Genomic DNA, 23492 nt, shown 5'->3' with positions numbered 1-23492 from the left:
AGGGGGGCGAGCGCGGCGCAGGGCGCCGCCGGGGGGGCGGGCAGGGGCCAAGCGGAGCCGGTGGCCGGGAGCAGGAAACGCCGCGGGCGGCGGTAGGGCCTTCAGCGGAGCGGAGCGCTGTCGGGAGACCTGCTGCCGGCGCGGTGAGTACGGCCGCCTGGGCACAGGGCTTGGGGGGGCAGTGGTGGGGCCGCAGGTGAGGATCCGCTGAGTCACCTGCCCCGCCGCCGCCGTCCTCCCCCCTCGGCTCCGGTGCTTTGTGACGGGGCCTTGGCCGCGCCGCGGGCCGCGCTGCCTTCCCCCCCCCGCCCCCCTGCGCCAGTGGCGCCCGTCCCCTCCGGGCCCCGTGGGGGGGGCGTCCCGGCGGCCCCGCTCCCCACGGCCCTGCCGTTCGCCGGCTCTTCTCCCGGTCGTGCCCACGGGAGGGATCTTTGTTGTGGTAAAGCTGCTTAGGAGCTGGGCTGCTGCGGTGGGGCGGGCCGGGCTGGGCTGCGGGAGCGGGTTACATACCTCGGTGAGAGCTGCCGGGCTGGAGTGGGGGAGGCTGTGAGTAGAAAAAAAAAAAGGTGCTGTTAGGGAATGCGTTTGTTATCTGTTGTATCTAAGCACCAAGTAGTCTTAGGCTGGAAGGAAAATGCCCCCGCTAGAAATGTATGTCTCAAAATCTGACGGCTTGGTTTTGTTAGGTCCGTGGTCAAAGGTTTTGAAGCAACCATGGATAAAAGAGGCATAACAGAAACTGAAAATGGTGATGCTTTCGTGGAGTTGAACAGAATTACAACGAAATACCCACATCGTTACACAAAGGTTAGCTCTCTCCCCTTTCCTCTAAAAGTTGTGCATGTGGAGGTGTTGGTCACAGAAGTGGGGTGGGAGGTGAAGGCTTCTGTGAGAGGTAAGCAGTAAGGTGAAGGCTGAAAAGCCTTTGCCTGGATTAGGATTTGCAAGATGCTATAAAATGAGCAACTTGTTAAATGTGATGTAGCTGTGCAATCCTGTCCTTGGTATACTTTTGATTCCCACTGCCTTATTTTAATACCTGAGCACCTCACAGCATGTGCTGGAGAGATAATGGTGGAGACTGAAGTATGTTGTTCTACCAGCTTTCTCAGGCACTTGCACTTCATGCTTCTAGTTCTATTTTCAGCAGTGTTCCCTTAAGAATTTGACCAAAATGTTTCCTTATAGTAGATGCCCCTTCCTTGGAAATGTAGCACACAAGATCTTATCAGGAGCTTTAACCTGTTTACTAAGATGCCTTTTGTAAACTTAAGATTGCTCATACTTGGCTGCTGGAAGCCTAAGCACTTAGGAATCCAACCAATACTAGTGTTAAAACTTTAACACAGGTGCTTTTGTTTAGCTGTGATACCTAAATATATGCATGAGTGGAAGAACAATGACTAAATAACTTGTAAATAATGATTCTTTCAGTACTAAGTGACTTTGATATATTGTGGGGTTTAAGGTTCAAATCTTGTTTGGGGTTTTGGTATCACTGCTGAAACATGCTTTTAGAAAAAGTCTTTAATGGTGGCTGATGTTCCCATTGCTGGAAGCTGTGGGAACAGGTGGTCATTGCTTTGTGGAAATCTATTAAGATACTTTGCAACAAATGGCCTGAAGTCTGGAACAGAGTGAGCCAGTGTACTGTTGCTGACTGTGTTATCTTTCTTGAGGAATTCTGAACTGTTAGCTTCCTAGTAGGTTGTTTTTTAAAAGAAAAAAAAAAATATCGTTGTGGCTCTGTTCTGTAGAGATAGGAGGGCTGGCTTATATTAACTAGATATCAACAATAAACCAAGTACTTCAGAACTGGCAAAACTTACATGGGAACAGTATGGCTTTGTAATGCTCTTTAACTTCTTAGCAAACATGTACGATTAACCTTCTAAGATGCAAAGTATACTATTGTTCAGACCTTGTTATTCAATTAACTCTAAAGTGAAGGAGAGGAGCTGTTTTTAAACTTTTGCTGTTGTAAAAGTGGTATCTACACTGGCTTAGTCTTGCCCAACCTCTCTTGAGCAGTAACTGAACGCAGCTTCAAATTCTGCTTGCTTTTTTGGGCAGTATTCAGGTAGTGCTGGTGGTAGCTGTACACCGAAACCGATGCATTTGTAGCTTCGGTTTTGTTAATTCAGTACCTACATTTCTGATCAGGATAAAGTTGCAGAACTAGTGCCAGAAGGCATCAAGTCTTGTTTATCTCTTGGTTTCCAAGGAGTCTAAAGTCAAGAAACACCAGAAATCAATCTGTGTTAAAATATCTTGCATCATACGGGTTTTTGCAACCAGCATCTTAAATGTAGCTCATGTAATCAACAGCCATTTTCACATGATCCAATTTCCTGCTAATTAGGGATGGGAGGAACACTGTTTCAGGAGGTGTGCTGCTGACTTGGAGAGGGGACTGGTTTCTAACAGTTTATATTCATTTACTACCAGTAGGAAAACAATTGGCTCATACTATGAATCCTTTTAAAATGTTTGAATAAAACTGTTTAATAAGAGCTAAACGCACTTTTTTTCTCACCATTTAAAAGTACTGGTGTGTGAATTAAACAAAAAAAAAAACCCAAACCCACACTCTGGAAGTGCCAGTGTTAATCTCCTTTATTATGAGAGTGTTTTATAGTCCAAGCTGTGTCTTTTCTAGTTCATTGGAAGCTGTTACTCCAAGGGTGCACAGCTAATGAGCAAAAGCCAAGAAACAATTCAAATTTTCCTCACTTCAGTGGAATTGCAGTAGGATCTGATTGAGAGTGTATGGACTCCCTCTTGTGGCCAACAAAATAGTCCATTTCAAGTCTGGTGATGGACAGTGCTGTTAATACCTGTGATATCTGCATCAGGCTATGATAGTATTACAGCACTGATGGCCGTCATAGATCAAGGTTTATTTTGGGAGGCTGTGGGCAGAGAGGCCAGTGTTCCTCCCTGTGATGGAACTCTTTGCTGAAGACTAGTACTCGGTGATGCTTGGATATATAAGTATGTGTGTATGTGTGCATATTAAGGTTTTGTCCAGCTATCAAGCTGCCATCTGAAAACTTTCAAGTATCAAGCTCACATAGCTAATGAACTCATTTAAATCATCTGGGGATAATGATGTAAAAGCTCTAGAGGAGATTGTATTCTTGGGAAAAAGGTAAAGAGATTTGCAGCTTCTGTTTGGCTGATACGTGGTGTCTGCTGTTAGGATCTCTTTATCCTTCCAGCTGCCCCCTGATTTCTGCACAGTTCTGAATCAATTGAGTACAGTCGGGAGTGAGGCAGATTGAACAAAGGTAATCTAGGGAGAAGGAGTGAGTTTAATCAGAAATGTGCATCTTGACTGCAGCCAAGTTAATGGTGATTCAAAGCACTGATGATCACACCATTAATAATGCTTTTTAAATGTGGCAAACTGCAGTGAGACTGTAGATTGATTACTAGTCTGCCTCAAATGACTAACTGCTCAGGGGTGTGCAATATAAACTAAGGCCTGTATTTGAAAGCTGGTAGACAGTGGGAAAACAGAAGTAATCATCCAGCATTGATTTGGTGTTGGGTAGAGCAGGTAATTGTCTGCCATACATTTAGGTATCTTGGAATCGGTGGTGGAAACAGCAAGCTTGTCTGGAATTTCCAGATCTACGTTAGTAACTGGTATTGTGGTAATGCTTTTTTTTTTACCTGCTGAATCTTACGTAGCATTGAACACAGCAATTTTGATTCCATCTTGAGAACTTACTAGCTCCAGTATCAATTATGTCTCTCTTGCTTAGAAGTTGAATGGTCCAGGGAAGTGAATAGGTAAACATGTATGATGTGAACAGCCTTTCAAGCGTTAATGAGGTCTGAACCTGACTTAGGAAGGCTTAGCACTTCAAATAAGTGTTTGCTCAGTGGCCACTGGTAGAAGAACTGAAAAATAACCTTGCTGTCAACTTTTCACTGCAGTATTTCACATGAAATGATCATATTTGGAAACTTGGGTTGTCAGTTTAAAACACTAAATTGAACAGGCAGTCTGCAATAGATATTGTGGGTCAATTGAATGTCGTCTGGGTAAGATTTGGAGTTAACTTCTTGCTTTTTTCTAGGAGGAACTGCTGGATATTAAAGAGCGTCCCTACTCTAAGCAAAGACCTTCTTGTCTTTCTGAAAAATATGACAGGTATTCTCTTGATTATACAAAAGCTATAAATTTCTTTCAAAATAAAAGTTTAAATTGCAAAAAATTCTTAGCTAAGAAGTGCCCTTATGTTGATGCAAGATATACATGCTCCAGACTTCGGTGTATGACAGCGTTTTCAGAACTACTAATCTGCTAGGAAAGGCTTAATGATCTAGCTAGGAATTTTGTGCTTTGAACAAAGATTATAACATGAGATCCAGCAGAAAATAACTTCATACAACACAAGTCTTAGACTTGCAGGAAAAACTCCCAAGACTATAGATGGCTATATAGCACAGACTGACTAGGTCATGTTGCAACAAGCTGACTTGCTTGGTGGATTACTCTCCCATGTTGACAGTGTACCTCGTTTAAAAATGAAGGTGAGAGTGTTCTCAGCTTGTGTTTGTAAGCTTGCTAAACAACAACAACAACAGTCTCTTTACTATTCAGATGAATTTATTGTACAAGAAACTATGAGATTGAGGTAAAATTTTCTGAATGCTTAACAGCCACGTTTGATCTACTTGAGCTATTTTTCAGTGCACCAGGCAAACTTCAGCAATAACTAGTAGGACAGCATGTCCGTATGTTGTCCCTTTATAATCTGATGCTGGGTATTATACTTCCTTACTGTTACAGAAGGGATCCAGATTAGCACGTATAAGGTAATAAAGTATAGTAAGGCAAAGATTTACAAGTTGGGTATGAAAGATGTTTCACTTGTACAGGTGCTAGTCAGTGAATTCTAGGTTTTCAGCAGCAGTACTATGAATTATTTATTAGACTACAAGTAGGGAACAATCCTGCAATTTTATTTTCATAGTGATGGTGTCTGGGATCCAGAGAAGTGGCATGCATCTTTATATCCGAGTTCAGGAAGAACTTCACCAGTGGAAAGCTTTAAAAAAGATTTGGATTCCGATCGGACTTCTCTTATGCGTAGGATAGTAGGTAAGTGCATTCTTATAGCACAAGACTCAAAGCTGAACATAGGCTGTTGGCAAAACCTTTCCTTTGGGATGATGCAAATGAGACTAAACAAAGTCTCTGAAAATTTTTTAACTGCATAAAATAAGTATCAAGGAAATCTTGGTTGCTCCAAGTATAGTCTGGTGCCTGGTATTCTGGTGACTTACTAAGAACAAACTTAGGTAGCAGTCAGTTGTTATATCCTCCTATTCTTGCCATATAATAGGAAATACATATGTCATAATGCAAGTGCAGGGGGCAATTTCCCTGCAATTCAAGACTGAGTACTTTGAGTCTATATTGGGAAAGCAGATGCTTCCTAGGAGACAGCAATGATTCCTCAATATCCAACTGTAAGTTTAATTTTTTCCTCTGCACTTCCTGTGGTCTTAGCTAGATGAGCTTTGCAAAAATAAATCATGAGTGTTTTTTCTTCAAAAAGCTCTGGGATAGCAGCAACGCTATGGAACAGAAGGCTATTATACAGCTAACTAGCTTGTATTTACTAATACGTTAAATTCAGTGCTTTTTGTGTGATCTTTGACTTGTAGATCCAAGAGAGCGAGTGAAAGATGATGACTTGGATGTAGTCTTAAGTCCACAAAGGCGAAGCTTTGGAGGCGGCTGTCACGTAACTGCAGCTATTAGCTCACGTCGAGCAGGGAGCCCATTAGAAAAGGAGAACGATGGTGTTCGTGTTATTGGTGGCCGTAGGATTGGCAGTGGAAGAATTATCTCTTCTCGTAACTTTGATAAAGACCACCGGGGTGGTGAAAAAGACATACGTGATTCTAGAGACGCAAGAGACCGAGATCGTGAGAGGGACTACAAAGATAAACGCTTCAGGGTTTGTTCTTTCTTTCATGGTTGCATATTAAATCAGAGTTTTTGGACACTGTACTAAAAGCAACAGGGGTAGCTTAACTTCATGGGGCAGGTTAATTGCATACAGCAGTTGGGTGTTCCGTGCAAGTAGCCTATTTCTTCTCAGAAGCACATTCATGGTTTAAAGGGTGAGCGCTCGGTGCTTCAAAAACTTAGTTTTCAATCCTTCTGACAGATCAGCTGGGATGCCTCTAATACTGTGTATCTTACAAACTTCTCCTAGCAAGGTATTAAAAAGTCTAATAGTTCACTCATAGTTCTTGAGTTGTCAGCAGGCATTGTCTTTGCCCTCAGCAGGTGGAAGCTTTCCATGCTTTCAGGCTTTTTTTTTTTAAAAAAAAAAGGAGGAACCACTAGCCTACTTCTCAGGATACAAAACTGAGTTTATACAGGCACTTGCAGACCAATAGTTTTTGATATAATAAAGCAGAAATTCAGTTGTGAAGTTCTTAAAATGTAAAAGCTTACTGAGTGTGCATTCAAACCTGAAAAAAAAACCCCACACAGAACTGGTATGAAAAGGTTATCATTTGCTTTGGAGGTCAGGGAGGAATCTTGTGAAACAGCATTTAAAGGTTAATATTTTTATTATTCAACTTCAGAGGGAATTTGGTGACAGCAAACGTGTCTTTGGGGAGCGAAGAAGGAATGACTCCTACACTGAAGAGGAACCTGAGTGGTTCTCTGCTGGTCCTACAAGTCAGTCTGAAACAATTGAGCTCACAGGCTTTGATGATAAAATTTTGGAGGAAGATCATAAAGGGAGAAAACGTACAAGACGACGTACAGCCTCACTAAAAGAAGGTAATGGCTAATTTGACAAAAACTTTGCTTGTCTGCTAATATGACATATTGCTGGATATAGAGGTGCTTGTTAGAGATCCAGGCAAGTGTAAAGAATAATGCAGTTTATCAGTCTTTAAGATTAAACTTGCATAGCTTTTGGTCATCCTGAAGCACAAGATGTAAGGCTCATGGTTGATCTTTCAGACTGCAGATACCTTTAAGTGATAAAATACTCTTACTGCAAAAGAAGGGCAGGACTGAGAGACTGAAAAAACCCAGCCTGGCTGGATGTTGAATGATACCAGGAATTTGTAGGCTATTAAGAGTCTTGTCTATTTCTATATCCTGCTGGTTGCTGAAGATGTGGTTTAAGCTAAGCTAATGCTCTGAGATACTTGAATTCTTATAGTAATACTAGCATTAGGAACACTGATTTGGACATACAGCTGCCAATAATATAGCTTTAAGCTGAATTTGGAGACTATCTTAATTTGTTTGCAGTTGTTGGACTTCAAGTCTACCACTATTACCAGTGCAAAAGCTGTAGTATAAACTTCTCTGATGCAAGAGAGATGACTTCTTAATGCTAGAAATTCTGCAGGTGGACAACATAAACCTGAAGAGTTCAGGTTTAGTTATGTATTCACTTAAATGTAGTGCAGTTTCAAGCACACTAGGTTTGTAGCTGTGTCACAGCTTTTTTGCAGCACCTGTGCAAGCTTGGTAAGTCTTTAATATGACACCTGCTTTGCTCCTGCTGCAGGAGTAGGAGCAATATGTGTCATATCTTGACAATATTAAGAAAACTCATGTCAAATACCAGCTCTCGGGGAGTCTGCTCTCTGGGGCATCTAGGAAGGAGGCAGGAGCTGCGAAAGGATTCTTGATGGGAAAACAGCAGCAGCTGTTAACTTACTCTAACAGCTCTGTCTGCTTGCGGTGACAGAACATCTGATCTGTTCTGTGTACTTCCTGGGTTGATCAGGATGAAGTTGTTTATGCATGATTCAATGGCAGTTCTTATTTTCTTGAAGTGGGTAGTCTTAATTACAGACTAGAACTCTGTGCTAGAGTCCTAGTGGGTCCTAGTTTCTGTTGTGGCAGACTGCAGCCAGCACAATATAACTGATGAAATATCACGTAGGTGGCTAAATCACTTCCGTTCTGTGCTTCTAATTCCTAGGCAAATGCATTGACTGTTAGGCACTGTTCCTACAGGAAATGATAAAGTTCAGTGACTCAGCAATCACTTGATTTTCTTTTTAAGGGATAGAATGCAATGGTGGAGTGGCAGAAGAGGATGAAGCGCAAACTGTCCTTGCCAATGAAACTCCAGCAGATCAAGAAGTTCCTAGGGAAGCCGTTTTACAAGAACCAGCTCCAGGAGAGTTTGACTTCAATGAGTTCTTTAACTTGGATAAAAGTGTTCCTGGCTTGGCTTCGGTGAGGCGTTTTTCTTTTTTTTTTTAAGACTGGCTATATTCACAAGAAGCTTTTTTTGCTGCTGCTGCATTCAGTGAAAGCTGAAACTTCTTGCTTTGCGAAAGTTGCTTTATGCAGTGTGTAAGTCTAAGATGAATTTGCAGAGGATTAGCTTCAGAGTGTTAGGATGTTACTTCTAAAATGTTATCCCTGGGACTGGCTCCATCTCCAAAGAAAGTGTGTGAGGCAAACTAGCTGATGATTACTTAAACCTCTGTATAGTGGTTAATTCATTATTTAGAACTGTTATTACTGGGTTGGAAAAACAAACATAGCCTACTAATTCGGTCAAAAGCATGTTTAAACAATTTTACTGATGTGACTAGTAGATACTCTGTGCAGCCCAAGTCATATGTGGGATGGTACTGATACCTAGGAGCTAGTAACAAGGCTGAAGAAAAAGACTGACACTTGCACCACAAGTTTCTTCCAATAGTGGATTTTTAGCTCCAGCCATGATTTGATGGGGATTCTGGTATTTCTGTTAGTAGTGTGCAGTTCTTGAACATCTGATCTCCAGAGGTAATAGTGGATGGTTGGTGTTCACTGGTTTTAGTCTGACAGCTATAACTGGTCTGTATCTTAGCATGCTTTTTCCTCTTCACCACAAGAAGGGGTAAGCAGTACGGACTGAGCATGGGCCTAATTCATAAACTGCTGATGTTCCTATTCTGACCTCTCCATCACTAGGAAGAAAAGCTATTCTGGACTATTCTAGGTGATATCACTGATTATTAAATAGAATTTGAGTAACAAGGCTTAGTGTTGTAGAAAGGTAAATGTGTTTAAAAAAAAAAAAAACACCATTCTGGCAGCAAAGAAACGGACCTGATATGCAGTTTAGAAACATTAGGGTTTAAAAAACAATACAATCCTGACCTAGTCTTTAATGTGGAAAAGCTGCTTGCATTAAAAAAGGCTCATCATACAATGGCAGTAACTTGACAAATACATAGTGGAGAGCTTGTTCTCCCTATAGAAGATGTAAATGATGTGTCTTTAGGCTTGACAATCTGATTTTCAGCATATCTGCAAGATAGTGACTCCCTTCAAAAGCAGTGAATTCACAAGTCACAAAATATGTGCTGATTAAACTTTAATGGGCAGGTGTTAAATTTGTCACAGAAGTGAGTTTCAGACTAGCCTAGAGCATATCGTAATGTTATTTCTTTGTATTGGTGATGTCTGTGACAAGTGTTAGCAGATCTGTATATTTCCTGACATAACTGTTTTAATTCTTCTGACATGTTAGTATTGATCCAGTTGGTTTTAATTGGTTGAATCTATCTTAGTTTTGCTGTTGTAAATAGTGTTGAGTGCCCCTTGTTTCAGAGAAAACAGCTTCTCTGGCAGAACAAAGCTGTTCTTCCTTTTGTCTAAAAGTAAATGTGCTGCCTGGTGAGACTGCATCTGTGCCTGTTGAGCAGGCTTTGAACTGGATACTATCTTACAAGACAGCAGGAGCTTTAGTTTGAGTTAAACTTTATAATATGCTGTTTTTGAAATACTTGTAATGATTAGCAAAGAAGTAAACAGTCGCTATGAACTGCAGTGACTTCTGACAGGCTAACTCTGTGAAGTACTGCTTAGTGACCTCAGTTCTGCCTGGAGAGAGAAGGTGCTGGCCCTTAGCTACTGGCCTTCTCCCCCAGCCCTTGTGGGATGCTCACAAGTCAGATTAGCCTTTGCAGTTCCTTCCAGGCACTGTCCTTGACCAGTGCTGGAACTGAATTGAATCATGATTGCAGAAAATACAGCAGATTAGAGTACTCCTGTACAGTGATAGGGACCAGCCTTGAGCCATCTGGCTGTCAGAATTACTAGTTGTTTTAATTTGTTTTAATTCCTGTGGCAAATGGTCTCAATTTTTTTTTTTGCACATCCACTTTAAAGTAGCATAGTTAATGGTCTTTGGATGCTCTGATTATGCTGTTTCAGTTATATCAAATATTTATTCAGAGTAAAGCTATAAATAAAAGATATAGTTATGCTAACTGCACAAATGCTGCTATATTGGAAAGAAAAAGGCAGTTCAAAGCTTCTAAACTCTGGAAGCAGCATCTAGTTGTCTGTAGCAGAAGAATCTTTGTTGTACAGTAAAGCTTCTTAAAGATCTTGCTGATCTTGCTTCTGTTAAGATTATCTATTTTTTTTTTTCTCATAATCTAGATGATAGAGGATGTGCTGGGGGAAGGTTCAGTGTCTGCCAGCAGGTTCAGCAGGTGGTTTTCTAATCCTAGTCATTCTGGAAGTCGGTCAAGCAGCTTGAGATCTACACCCCATGAGGAACTGGAGAGGCTAGCAGGTAAGACTGTAGAACAACACAGGGTCAGGTAGCCTCCTTCCATATTCCTTCCTACTCAGTCAATAAGAACATGGCAGACAAAGCTTTAGGGTAGTGAATTCTCCCACAGTTTAAGCACTTGATGTTCTTTTGGAAGCTCTTACAGTAAGCAGCTATAAGTTCTTTTTGTATAAATGTTCTTGTCATGCTCCTGATGACTTTCCAGCTGATCTTGCGCAAGGGGTGTGAGGCATAACTTCAGTGACGTATTGAAGTTCGTTACCAGTGTATGTTCATCTTGAGACCTTGAGTTGGTAAACTGATGTCGCAGTGCTCCTGGTTTTGCTGTTTCAGGTCTAGAGCAAGCCATTCTCTCCCCTGGCCAGAACTCTGGAAACTACTTTGCTCCCATTCCATTGGAAGACCACTCTGAAAACAAAGTGGACATCCTAGAAATGCTACAGAAAGCCAAAGTGGACTTAAAACCTCTTCTCTCAAGTCTTTCAGCCAACAAGGAAAAGCTTAGAGAGAGCAGTAAGTGCCTCTTCAGATATTGTCAAGTTCTTGTGATGCAGTATCTCAAGGCAAGAGGTTTGGTATTCTGGAAACCTCAACTGCCAAGTCCAGGAGTAGGAAGCATTGTAGGCTTACTTGCACTACTGAAAACCCAATATTCAACGGGTCTCAGTTGCGTCAATATCATCACTGATTCTTTTCATCCTAATCACAGGATGACATCAGGACTCTACCAGACCACTTTACTGGCCAGTAATAATCATAAGTTAAGATGATACAAGTCTTGGTCTGAGTTTCCAGCTTTGTATATGGCATTTACATAAGTTTTTTCATACTGGAGACTGGTAATGTCAGCTCTGAAACTGTGTGGCACTTAAACTCCAGCTTTACCAAAACTTAAAGCATAAGTCATTCTTGCAAGCATCTATAATGGATCACATTGATCCATTAAGTATCAGTATCTAAAAAGGTGAAAAGTGGCTTGAGGATGTGAGTTTTTTCAAGTACATACTGTAAACTTGAACTTCTCAAGACTGTTGCTAGCACTTGAAGCACAGTGGTCTGTGCTCACTGTTCAGTGCATTAATTAATTAACATAGAGGTACAACATAGGAACAGATTTTTCTTAATTATGTTAACTTGGCTAGAATCATGGGATTCCAGGGAACTTGGTCTGTTAAAATTCACTTTTGCTAGCATCAGCTGATCTAAACAGAGTTCAGGGATGACTCTAAACTTAACATTCAAGGGCACCTCTAAGCTGGGGATTTGCATGTTGGGGCCCATAGCATGCATGGAGGGTACAAAATGCATGTGTTCCTTGACATCGCAAGGTCTAATTCCAAATTGGTTTCTCTTTGGCAAGCAGCATGTATTGCCATGTAAACTGGACGGAACAAAAAGTAATGCTACTTTGCAGTTTGTGTGGAGCAGCTAGAAAGGAAAGCATCAAAGCACTGCAGATATTCTTAAGCATCCAGTCTGGGAGTAGGGAGTGTCAGCTAACGTGTGGAGAACTTTTTCTTAATTTGACTTTAACAGAACTACAAGTCTTTTCTGTGTTCTGCTTAGTCTGACTTTCCTACTAAAAGCTTTTTAAACTTTGATCCTCCCAAACCAAGGATGAAGGAACAAAAAATTGCGGGGAAGCTTCCATTCACTCAAAAGTACCTGATATGGGTTCTGTATTCCCATAAATTGCTGTACAGCTCTTCAAGTGTTGTGGAGTTTTCAGGTCAATTCCTCTCTGCCAACATAATGTTTTTCCTCACGCTCCATACTGCATGTCTGCATCATTGTTTCTTTTCTCCACCTTCTTGCCCAAATTTCCAGTAGATCTTATTTCTTTGGGCCAACATCTGCTACAGCAACCCATGGCATGCTTCTGTCTCTTCTTCCTTCTCTCTTAAGGTGTCATACCTTGTGATGTGTATTAGCTGGTCCATAAAGCATGTCTAGCCTTGATGTCGGGCACTGATAGATATTTATATATGCATACACAGGAAAAAAAGTACTGCTTAATAACACTTGTACCATATTCTGGTTATGCCAGTGAAATCCTTCTATAGCAGCTTTAATTTCTGAGCAAAAAAATCTACTTCAGACTTTGTGCACACCAAACTGAGTGTGTAACTGAGTCTCCAGAGTGTCTAAATTTTCCAGGTATGTATTCTCTCTGCTTTTGATAGCTTCAGACAATTTGACATTGCTTTCACTATGGCTGCAAGACCATCTGGTCTCCTGGAGTACAAGATAAATTGAACTTTCCTAATTGAAAAAGAACTAACTCAGCTGTCAGATGAATATTCTCTATTAAAAAGTTGTAAAATGTAGTAATGACATGACTTGCAGGATAAATGAAAGCTAGTGAGAACTTATCAGTTGAAACCTAAACAGGTTCTTGTAGAGTCTTATATGCCTGCAGTTGTGCATGGCAATACTCCTAACTTGGTTATTAGAATATCAGTCTAAACACAGGTCAGGCATGATTTAACAACTAGTATGAATATCAGAATATAAGGTTTTGTCTGTTTCTTGTTTTCAAGCAACTTGTATTCAACACCGGCCCAAGAATTACTAGCTCACTTGTCAACAGAGAACCATGGTTTACCAGTATTTCTCCTGTATTTCTCAGCACATTCAGGAGTTGTACTTTCAGTGGAAGAAGTTGAAGCTGGGCTAAAAGGCCTTAAAGTGGATCAGGAGGGAAAAATTGCTACTCCATTTATGGCTGAGCAAATGGAGGACGCACTGAATGTCGCTGGCTCCAGACAGATCAAGAAAGATGGAGATATGACTGCATTTAACAAACTAGTCAGCAGTATGAAGGCAAGCGGGACTCTACCTTCACAGCCCAAAGTCAATGTAAGTAGCAGACCCCTGGCTCTTCTGAACTGTGCCAAGACATGGGTTATGAACTGGAAACCCCCTTCATGACCCCTCTGATAACATGTGAGCCATGACTGGATATAACAGCACGATATTAAATACAGGCTTACATTTAGAATATTGTTGCTTGGAGGGGAAAGTAAGGGAGGTGCTTTGGTCACTTTTCCCTAGCCAAAGTAATTAAAAGTGGGGCTTTTTTCAGTTCAGAGTTCACAGTGCTGATTTCATGCTAAGTTTCTGAAAGCCCCAGAACTCTAATACTATGTGAGAAGTCTAATAATTGCCACCTTGAAAGTGGACCTATGTGAATATCTAATCCTATTGATTAATATCTGAACTTGAAGACTATAAATACTTGCCCCAAAAAAGATCCTGTATGATGAAAAGGCTGAATCTTCTACTGTAGAGGACATTTTGATTAGTGTCTAAGACTCTCCTACACTTGAACTCATCCTGTCTGAACCTTTTTTAATAAAAACAAATAAATCTGTAGAAAAGGTACTGTCTGTCTAACAGACATCATCAGTCCACTCTTCATGGAGGACTTGCTAGTATTAGTTTAATGGTTGCCTCAGTGCTGCTGTTAAAAGGCATCTCTCAAAATGCTTGTAGCATGGGTACAGCTACCCCTTGCCTGAAGCTCAGATGTCTTGCTTTAGTGACTTCTATTTTGATAGAGGTGTGTCAGTGCACAGTCTAATATTTTAAACTTTGATTTTAAAATGTGCACTAAGATAAAGCTTAACTGAGTACTTGTTAGCTGAAAGATTAATATTAAGCAACAGATGGTACTAAGCTTTAGACTTGAGAGATTGTAGTATGAAATTTCATCCTGCCACTAACTGCCTAAACAGTGTGCTTGACCCAGAAGCTATCAATAACTACTTCTGGCACCATAAAATCCTTCTAACAACTGAGTGAGTCTAAAGCATCTGGTTTTCCTGCCAAACTCCACCCAAGGACTTTTAGCCTCATCCTGCTTCACTAAAAGATAGTGAAGAATTTGCAGACTGTTTTCACACTAAATCAAGACTTTCATTTCTGGCTGTTCCTCTACATTGACATGTAATTTTGATGCATAAAGAATATCTTAAATATTTCTCTAATATACAACCACTTCAGTTTGTGCATAGTTGACCACTTGGCCCAATGTTTCATCTCCAGTTTACACGATTATATAAATTCATGTATCTTACTCAAACTTGAATAAGGCACATTGAACTAACTGTTTGCAGTCTAGCACTAGGCGTTTTCTTAGCTAGGGAAGATCTGTGAGCCAGCTCAGCCCTTAACTTTGCTGGAATTTTATTTGACTGATGCATAAACTATCATTCTAACAGCACAGGTGAAATTATTTCTGTCACTGAGACAAATGTGGCTTGTCCTTTAATGAGTCTGATGCTTGTTGTATCTACATCTAACTTACAATGTTTTAATTTTCTTAGCAGAGCCTTGAGAGCCACTTAATGTCACCTCCAGAGATGCCGGGCCAGCCTCTATCAAAGAATATTCTGCAGGTACTTCTTATTGGGGGGGAAAGTACTTAAAAGCGTATCCCCAATGAGAAGACAAAAATTATTTGAAAATAAGATATTTAAGGCAATTGTGAGATCAGTAGTCAGACATGACTCCCTATAGAGGAAAGAGAACTAGTCACCAGTTCAGTTTACTTAGAAATTTGTCTTGTCATGCTATTTTGCATGATTACAACTTGAAAATGAAAAGCCTGGCTAAGTGCCTAATTCTAAGGGCAATCCAGAATTGGTGTATCTAGTTGCACAAGTCCACCTTGTCTCTTTCAGTTGCTATAAATAGTGTAGCCTGTGGTGTAGTAAGATGAGCTCGTTTGTATAAATTGATCATATTCTGAACATTCTTTCGTTACTTATTCTTAGGAACTTCTTGGTCCACCCATTACCAGACCTGCTTCATCAAATGTCTTAAGTGGCCTGATCGGTGGTTTGGAACCTGCAGCCTCTTTACTGACACAAAGGGCACCTTCTCCCCCTATTCCACCTGTGTTTCCAACTCGAGCTGCTTCTGCAGATTACCTGCGCCATAGAATATCTTCACCCATTGGTGAGACTGGTTGCAAAACAGTTTTTTCTTTCTTATTACTTGTGTTTCTTTTAAATAATGCTTTACGGGACAATAAAAACTTCCTGGCACTTGGTGGGCAACTAGGTTAGTGTCTGTCTCTTGAGTGCAAGATGCATTTTTACTTAATAGTCTCTAATGTTAAATTAGTCTCAAAAAAAGTAGATGTCTGTGACAGATCAACTAAACTTCACAGTAAATTCTGGTGTGGAGTAATGTGCTCAGCTACTGTATAAGAAGCTGATTTTCAGGGACTGCTTGGCCATTTGTATTGCAAAACACTACCAGTAGCCGCCCTGTAGCTAGCCTAGTGACAAGGAAGAGACATAGCCCTGTGGAGACTTAAGGGATGAGTCTGAGAAGTCTCAGACTGAATGAAGCTGAGAGTCTTCACGAGGAATCCTTAATTCACATAGACTTGTTTAACTTAAGGATATGTATTGTACATATTGAAAGAAACTTAGTTCTTTTAAAATCTTAGTTCTTTTAAAATCAACTGTTGAATGTTCTTCAGGTTTTGGACAAGGTTCTCAGCAATTGCTTGGTGATCCATATCCAGGTGTGAGGAAGCCCATGAGTCCAGTTGCTGCACAGGTTAGATTAATGCTTTTTGCTTAATGTGTATTCATCTCTCTATATTGTGTGGTCTAGAGCTAACTTGTGGAAACACATACTTATCTGTTACATTCAGATGTTTAAGCTTAATTAAGCTCACTGTGAGTGTGAGGATGCGAAGTCTAATTTAGCAGAGTCTCAATACCTCATTGCAATTGGATCCATCCTAGAGTACCTCAAGTACAAGATTTTTTGAAACTTCTGTTGTCTGTCAAAAAACAGATGGCTGTTAGTGGGCAGACAGTTTGTGAAAACATTAGTAGCTATAGCAGTAAATCTTCATTATCGTAAAAAAAAAAAAAAACACAAAAAAAAACAAAAAAAAAAAAACACAAAACAAAAAAAAACACCAAACACAAATACAAGCTTTGATTTGTTGTGTATTGTTTTTTATACAACTCTACTTCAGATGAGTCCCTTGGAAATTCAGCAAGCTGCATTAGAGGGACTAGCATTACCACATGACTTAGCCATACAGGCAGCAAACTTCTATCAGCATGGCTTTGGTAAACCACAAATGGACAAAAGCAGAGATGGCTACAGAAACAGGTGAGTATCTGACTGCAAAATTTAAGGGGTACACTGTCAGCTGATTTTTAATGTGAGTGTTGTCTTTCACTAGAGATTAGTACTAGTGACTCAAGCTTGTCTTGGTTCTTGGCAGTCCTGCCTTTCATTCTGTGCCAAGAGTAGAGCTGCTTCTTACTGACTTCCTGTCTGTTAACAGGCAGCAGCGAGTGACTAAATCGCCTGCACCCGGACACAGAGGGAATGCATCTTCTCCAGCTCCTGCAGCATCCATTACTAGCATGGTCAGTACCTAATGTATAATGATTGAAGGGAAGCTGTAATAGTGTCTGCAGTAACTAGATTATAGCAATTGTGATCAATGGGAGAAAGGGAGGCCACGAAGGAGTTAATCTTATTCATGTTATATTGGTGGCTATGTGATACAAGAATGAATTACACTTCATACTTAACTGAATGTCTTCACTTTGGAAAACAGCCTTTTCTGACCTCTGTCTTACCTAAAACTGAAGAAGCACCATTAATTTTACTTTGGCCTAGTCTTCTGAAACCAAAGGAAGATAACTATGAAATCTCGGGCCCTTATGTTTTGGTACTTCAGTTTTCAGAGGACAAGTGCTGAAAGTTATTAGCTACTTCAGAGAACACTGGTCTTTGGGTATGAAGTGACTGACCCAAGTGTCTGTAGGTTGAAGTATTACCTAGGAGCTTCAGGGTCACTTTGAAAATAAATGAAATCTCAAAGCCAAGCTGTTGCCTCACTGCCTTCAGTACTATGTAGAATGTTGCTTTGATCTGAATTCTCCAATTAACCAGGCAAGTACTTACTTGCAGCTCAGGACTAACACAGACTATCAGCTGCTAAATCAACAAGTACCTTTGTATACCAAATGAGTGGCTTCCACAGATGCTGTGTAACTTTGAATGGGGGGAAAAAATACAAATGAGGCAATAGTTTCCTGCAGATCCATCAGTCCTGAGTTAACACAGATAAGCCAGCTCTGTAGGAACTCCTGTTGAGCTGCTGTTCTGAAGCAATAGCAAAGAGGAAACAGCTGTAACTTAAAACACAGCTCATCTATTTTCTTTCAAGCCTGTTAAGGTATACTTTGAGAACACTTGTTGGTTTTAATAAAGGTATTGGACTTCTGTGAAAGCTAAAGAGAAGTGCTTAAACTATAGAATAAAGCTATGAAACGAGGTAAAGTAAAATCATGGGCACAGAGTGGCTGATTCAAAAGAGCTTTACATGGAAAGGATGTGCTAGAATTGGTGTCCACCCACAACTAAGATAGTGCAGCCTAGATAATCAGCTCTGAGTAAGGTGTTGCTTTTTACTATGTTCTCTGCAGCTCTCTCCCTCCTTTACACCTACCTCGGTGATACGCAAGATGTATGAGAGCAAGGAAAAAAGCAAAGAGGAGACAGTTTCTGGGAAAATGAAAGTCAGTGATGGTAAAGATGAAAATCAAAGGCCAAATGAAGGTATTGTAATGGCTTTAAAATAAAACACACACAAAAGAGATTTGGAGTAGAATGAAAATGCTTCAGCACATAATATGCCCAGGCTAACTTTAGGCACTCCTGATTCATGGAAATGAGGCTGTGGAAATGAGCCTGTAATAAGAAGGCTTAGAGCTATGGAGGGGATGCACTTCCAAGTGCAGTCTTCCAGCAGTGTTGGGTTTAAAACAATTTTTTCTTATCTGTCCATTTGAGCAATAGAGATGCTAAGAGGCCTGGACCAAAACTGTTTCTTTGCAGCTGGTCTTGATTAACAAGCATAGTAACAAGGATGCTTCTGTATCTCTCTACATCAGTAATTGAATATAAGCAACTTACAGCTTTCTTGAGACATCTTAACTGAACAATCAAAGCTGAGACCAATTAAGCTTTTTTAGAGTGTAGCAGATCAAGGAAGCATTTTGTCACTCTAATTCATGTAAGTGGCTATTAAAAGGAAATGCTCAATATCAGTTGCCCGACCCAGTAAGACTAACATCCCTAATTGCTGTGACATTTTACTTCAATACTGGTAACTACAGAGGTACTTAGTTCCTATTATGCAGTTGACTTTTTTTTTTCCTTTTAGCACTCCAACTATTACTGCTACCTCAACTGGTAGCAGATGATTCTAAGATATTTTAGGCCTTGTCTAACTGATCTAGATGGTCTGTGGAAGTAGCTTCATGAGGTGCTTTAGTGTTCCATATCTTGCTAAGCAGATGTCAGACATAAAAGGCTGCTGCTAACCCCCAGACACATCTAAACAGAGAAACCACTTCGGGCTAAATTTCTGGCACAACTCCAAATTATCATCTGGTCTAGGGAGGATCCCTTGTACTTCCCATCACCTTTGGGACTGGCTCATTCATGCTGCCAGTTCAAAATTTCTGGGAAGGAGGAAAAATAAGAATTAAAGGTGGAGTTACTGCTGATTCTGACCTAATTTAAGCTTCCTGTCAAGGGATTTCTGTGGAACATACTCCTCATTACTGTTTTCAAATAATTTGGCCAAAAGCATCCAGAAAAGATAGATGCTTACTATTAAATATATATGACTAATGTTCATCTAGTCCTGGAATCTGGCTATCAAACCCAGTCATTAGCTTTAATTTTCATTAGGTATAATCTCTAGCTGTGGACTATAATAGCTGTATTCAATTCTAGCTACAGATAACCTACTGTCTAGTTCTGTGGAGAATGCAGATCAAGAAACTTTGCCCACCTTAGGTACCAAACTACCTGCACTGCAACGCTCTGCATGTTCCACACCTCTTGCCCAAGCAAATCGTTGCACCAAAGAGCAAGACTACAGGCCTAAATCAACTGGTAGAAAGACTCCTACAATGGCCTCCCCAGTACCAGGAGGCCCTTTTCTTCGTCCTGTTCATCAAGTACCCCTTGTTCCCCATGTACCAATTGTACGACCTGCTCATCAACTGCATCCAGGATTGGTCCAGAGAATGCTGGCACAGGGGGTTCATCCACAACACCTTCCTCTACTGCAAGCAGGTAATCCATACTTTTTTCCCTTAAGTTAATGCATGTTCTCTGTAAGGCTGACTGTGTCGCAAAGCACAAACTGATACTCATTACTGGTAATGTTTATTACATCAAAACTTACCTTTAAAAACAGACAATAAATTCCAAGCCATCTAAATATATAAACGTTTGGTTTGCTTTAAGTTCCTTATGCGTATTAGGTAAGAAGTTTCCTCACTCTTGTTCAACAGGTATGCTTCCTCCTGGAGTGGACCTGTCTCACTTGCAGGGAATATCTGCTCCCATCCTTGGCCAACCTTTTTATCCGCTACCAACAGCCAGCCCTCACATCTTAAATCCACGCTCTGGGACACCTTTGCAGTTAGCGATGATGCAACAGCAACTACAACGATCAGGTAGGCTAAAACATAAAACAGGAGTGTGAGTTTAGAACACTGACTAGCCTGCTCCAGGTACTGTACTTGTTGGCCTGTATACTAGGCTAACAGGAAGCAACTTTGGTAATTTAGATATACATAATCACTAATCTTGTGTGGTTATTAGCAGTTTTGGCCACTGCAGGCTCTTCTGCCAGAAGAAGGTCCAAGTGAAGCATTCAGTTTTGAGAGAGATGTTGCTATTGACAGGTCTGCCTTTTGCAGCATGTGTGCAGTCTTTCCTTCCTTGCTGGGTGAGAGAGGCCACCCACCTATCTCAAAAAGCTATTTGATGCTGGTCTTCCAGTTAAAACCTACATGATACTGTGTCCAGAACCAGCAGTTTGTGGGAGTGCTAACAAGAGAATAAACACATGGGGTCTGGATTTCCCAGGGCTAGTAGAATGAGTAAAAGCCACATTCAGCTCATGTGCCTTATCAGGTGATTGCTCTAGGGCAAATTTCAGTGTTGGTGAGCATACTACTACACTAATACTACTACTACTACACACATACTACTACTACTAATAGTTTTACATTTCACAGGCACCGGAGCACAGGGATCACCTGCTGGTGCACAAGCAACCCCTCAGAACGTGCTGTCTCGGACTGGATTATCTCACGGGCACACACAGCTTGACCATCGCCCCAGCCAGAGAAGTGGCTCTCCCATTGGCCTTGCAAAATGGTTTGGTTCAGATGTCTTGCAGCAGCCTCTCCCTTCCATGCCATCTAAAGTCATCAGTGTAGATGAACTGGAATACCGGCAGTGAACAGTGACCGCTGGGTGGGACACTCGTGATTCTTTAGACTGGATAAAAATGTCCATAGTCAGGACTTCACCTCTGTTTGGTTTTTGGGGCTTTTATTTTTAGCACTCTGTGCAAAATTTCTTTTTGAGAGACTAAAGCACATGGCACCTGTCCTGGTCTCATGTCTGCATCAAGACTAAAGGATCCATTATGGCTTGAATAGTGAAGCCTGAAGAAATTTAGATGCAAGACAAAGCCAGTTTAATCCTGGAAGTGTCTATTTTTTGTTTTTTGTAAGATATGTGAATGAAGTGCTGATATTCTCTAGTGTAGAGGTAGCAGCTATGGATTCCTCCTGCAGAAAATTAAATGTATAGACCCTTGTGTACAGACTTGTGTATAAACAATCTTTTGTATATATACACATAGAATAGCCTTTTTGAATCTATACAGCTGTACATAAGAGTAGCTGATAACAGTTGAGCTTTAGTTGTGCCTATGATTTGGATCTTTCTCCATTGTACATGTGGGACTTTCTTTAAGATTAAAGTTGCATATCCTAAGTGTGAGTGAACAGGATAAAGTTGCTTTGCCTTTTGCTGCTCATCTCCTCTAGGTTTCCCTCTCACATTCTTCTGTCACGTACTGTGCACTCAGTGGAGCTAAAGTGTCAAAGTAAAAGGCCCACATCTTGCTGTCTGTGTAACAAAGGTCCGATTCCTTGTGTGTATGACTCTTGCCATCAAATGAGAGAATTGTTTAGTCTTTGAACAGCCTTGAGGATGGGACCTTGTACAGTAACGATAAAGTCAGATCTTTAGTCTGCCAGAAGCAAAGAGGCTGTAAGTACCTTCTGGTCATAGTTCTTTCAAGAGGGCTGGTGCTGGTCCCTGATTAGCTGCAGTATTTTCCTTGTTTTAATCTTTCAAACCAGTTACTAAAGGTCATCAAAATAGAGCCTTTAAATCCTCACCCTTCAACTCCTCAGTCATAGCTGTGGTATGTTCTATGCTGCCTTCAGTTCTACTTATAGAAGGGAGTCTCAAGAACTGTCCTCAATCTAGTGTGCATCTGCTGATGCAGTTACTGTGAAACTGGCCTTTGGAGTCTTGTTCTGTGGCTTGAAAGGGGGAGGATGGGGTAGTTTTGTGATCTTACTGTGTATATTTGGTTTTAAAATACTATGTTCCTTTTAAGCCTGTTTCACCTTCCTGAACAGTTAAGTGTTCTCTTCCATCCTTCTACTGCATGGTTCCTCACTTCACTTTCTCACTTGTACTGCTGTCATGTCCTCTATCTAGCTTAGGCCATTGTGCTCTTTTAAAAAAGGTGAAAGCAAAATCAGAATTTTCACAGACTTGCTCTTTCTTAGGTCTCACTGAATACAAAACCAGCAGCAGGAGAAAAAAAAAAAATCACTTGACTGTATTATAACAATTGCCAGCATGCTGTGGTGGGTTTGTTTCAGTCCAGCAGAGACAGTGTTGTACAGAAATAGCAAGCTGAAATCTCCCAAGTGGAATCTGTTGGGGGTCACCCATACTTCTAGTGGTTGTTCCTAAAACAATCTGTGTAAAACACGCAATCACCAGCTTGTCCTTCTAAGATTGTTTTCATACTTTTTTAACTTGACACCTTCCCAGTAACATTCTGTAAATAAAGTTGATTCTACCAGCTGTCTGTATCAACTGCTCCTGAACTGAACTATCATGTTGGTGTATTAATTTTAAGCATTGCTCTTGTGTGTAAGCAAAAATCACTAAGCTGAATCTGCAGAAAATTTCAACTTTAGTTTAGCTTCCAGGGGGGAGAGAGGAACAGTGTCCTTTGATGAAGGTAACTGGCCTCACTGAAGACATGCAATGGAATTGCTGCATTTAAGTGATACCCTTCTCAGCTGATACTGAGTAGCCTTATTAATTACAAGTTGTTTTTGGACAGCCACTGTTAAGTGTAAGGAATGAGATGCCAAGAAAGGGTGAATGAGGTTCACTGCTCCTAGCTTTGACTCTGCCCCCTTCCAGTCAAGGCTGATAACCCCAGCAGAGCTGCAGTAGTTCAGCTCACTTGTGCAGGAATCTACTTGTAAGCTTAGAAAAAAATATTACAGAAAATGCTTAGAGTAAAATCAAGGCTTGGATGCTTTCTTATCAGGCTGAGTAGTGACCACTGTTGCAAGGATTTAGTGCTTGAATGGGTGTCTGAAATCACTGTACTTTTCTATGTGTAATAACATGAGAGGGAGCATTTTTGACATATATAAGTAAACACCCCTACTTCCTTTTTGTAGGAGAGCAAATGCTAGAGGCTAACACCTTGGATAAGAGGTCCAAGATGAGCAAAAACCTTAACTTTATTCATTTCTATTAAAAAAGCAATAGAACCACTGCTTCTAGAGCAGCCTACTTCTCTTGTGCAACTTAACATGACTTCTCTAAACTAAGCAGGAAATTCTTTTAAGAAAACTTAGTGACTGGAAGCCTTTAACACAAGCAGCTAGTATACTTTCACTCATATAAACAACTGAAAAAGTGAGTGCTCATGAGCAGAACTTACCATCTTTTCCACAACTGCAGGACTATTAATAGCCTTGAAGTATTCAA

General features: G+C 40.7%; 1 protein-coding gene across 6 annotated transcripts; it reads left to right on the top strand.

Annotated features, from left to right (window-relative positions):
• The first annotated feature begins 50 nt into the window (after positions 1–50).
• EIF4ENIF1 (eukaryotic translation initiation factor 4E nuclear import factor 1) lies at positions 51–22573 on the top strand. Of its 6 annotated transcripts, none has more exons than XM_068412805.1 (19): positions 51–143; positions 687–807; positions 4089–4162; positions 4989–5116; positions 5686–5981; positions 6622–6823; positions 8079–8248; positions 10457–10592; positions 10926–11105; positions 13222–13451; positions 14921–14992; positions 15371–15554; positions 16087–16166; positions 16597–16736; positions 16915–16999; positions 18068–18200; positions 19386–19730; positions 19952–20116; positions 20684–22573. In XM_068412805.1, the coding sequence occupies exons 2-19, from the start codon at positions 715–717 to the stop codon at positions 20908–20910; spliced, it is 2940 nt and encodes a 979-aa protein (XP_068268906.1). In that variant the 5' UTR covers positions 51–143; positions 687–714; the 3' UTR covers positions 20911–22573. The 6 variants fall into 6 exon arrangements, with proteins under 6 accessions (XP_068268906.1, XP_068268905.1, XP_068268910.1 ...); XM_068412804.1 differs by having other exon boundaries at positions 8073–8248; positions 14924–14992; XM_068412809.1 differs by having other exon boundaries at positions 8073–8248; positions 19668–19730.
• The last annotated feature ends 919 nt before the right edge of the window (positions 22574–23492 follow it).

Source organism: Nyctibius grandis, chromosome 14, assembly GCF_013368605.1.
Source record: "Nyctibius grandis isolate bNycGra1 chromosome 14, bNycGra1.pri, whole genome shotgun sequence".
NCBI lineage: Eukaryota > Metazoa > Chordata > Aves > Nyctibiiformes > Nyctibiidae > Nyctibius > Nyctibius grandis.
The sequence above is the reverse complement of the archived record's forward strand: the minus strand, read 5'-3'. Positions and strand labels throughout refer to the sequence as shown.

Bases quoted from the DNA above. Each gene is read 5' to 3' on its own strand.
- EIF4ENIF1 (XM_068412803.1), top strand. From the start codon at position 715: ATGGATAAAAGAGGCATAACAGAAACTGAAAATGGTGATGCTTTCGTG. The intron at 5,117-5,685 runs GTAAGTGCATTC...TTTGACTTGTAG, and splicing joins TCTTATGCGTAGGATAGTAG to ATCCAAGAGAGCGAGTGAAA. The intron at 17,000-18,067 runs GTCAGTACCTAA...TGTTCTCTGCAG, and splicing joins CAGCATCCATTACTAGCATG to CTCTCTCCCTCCTTTACACC.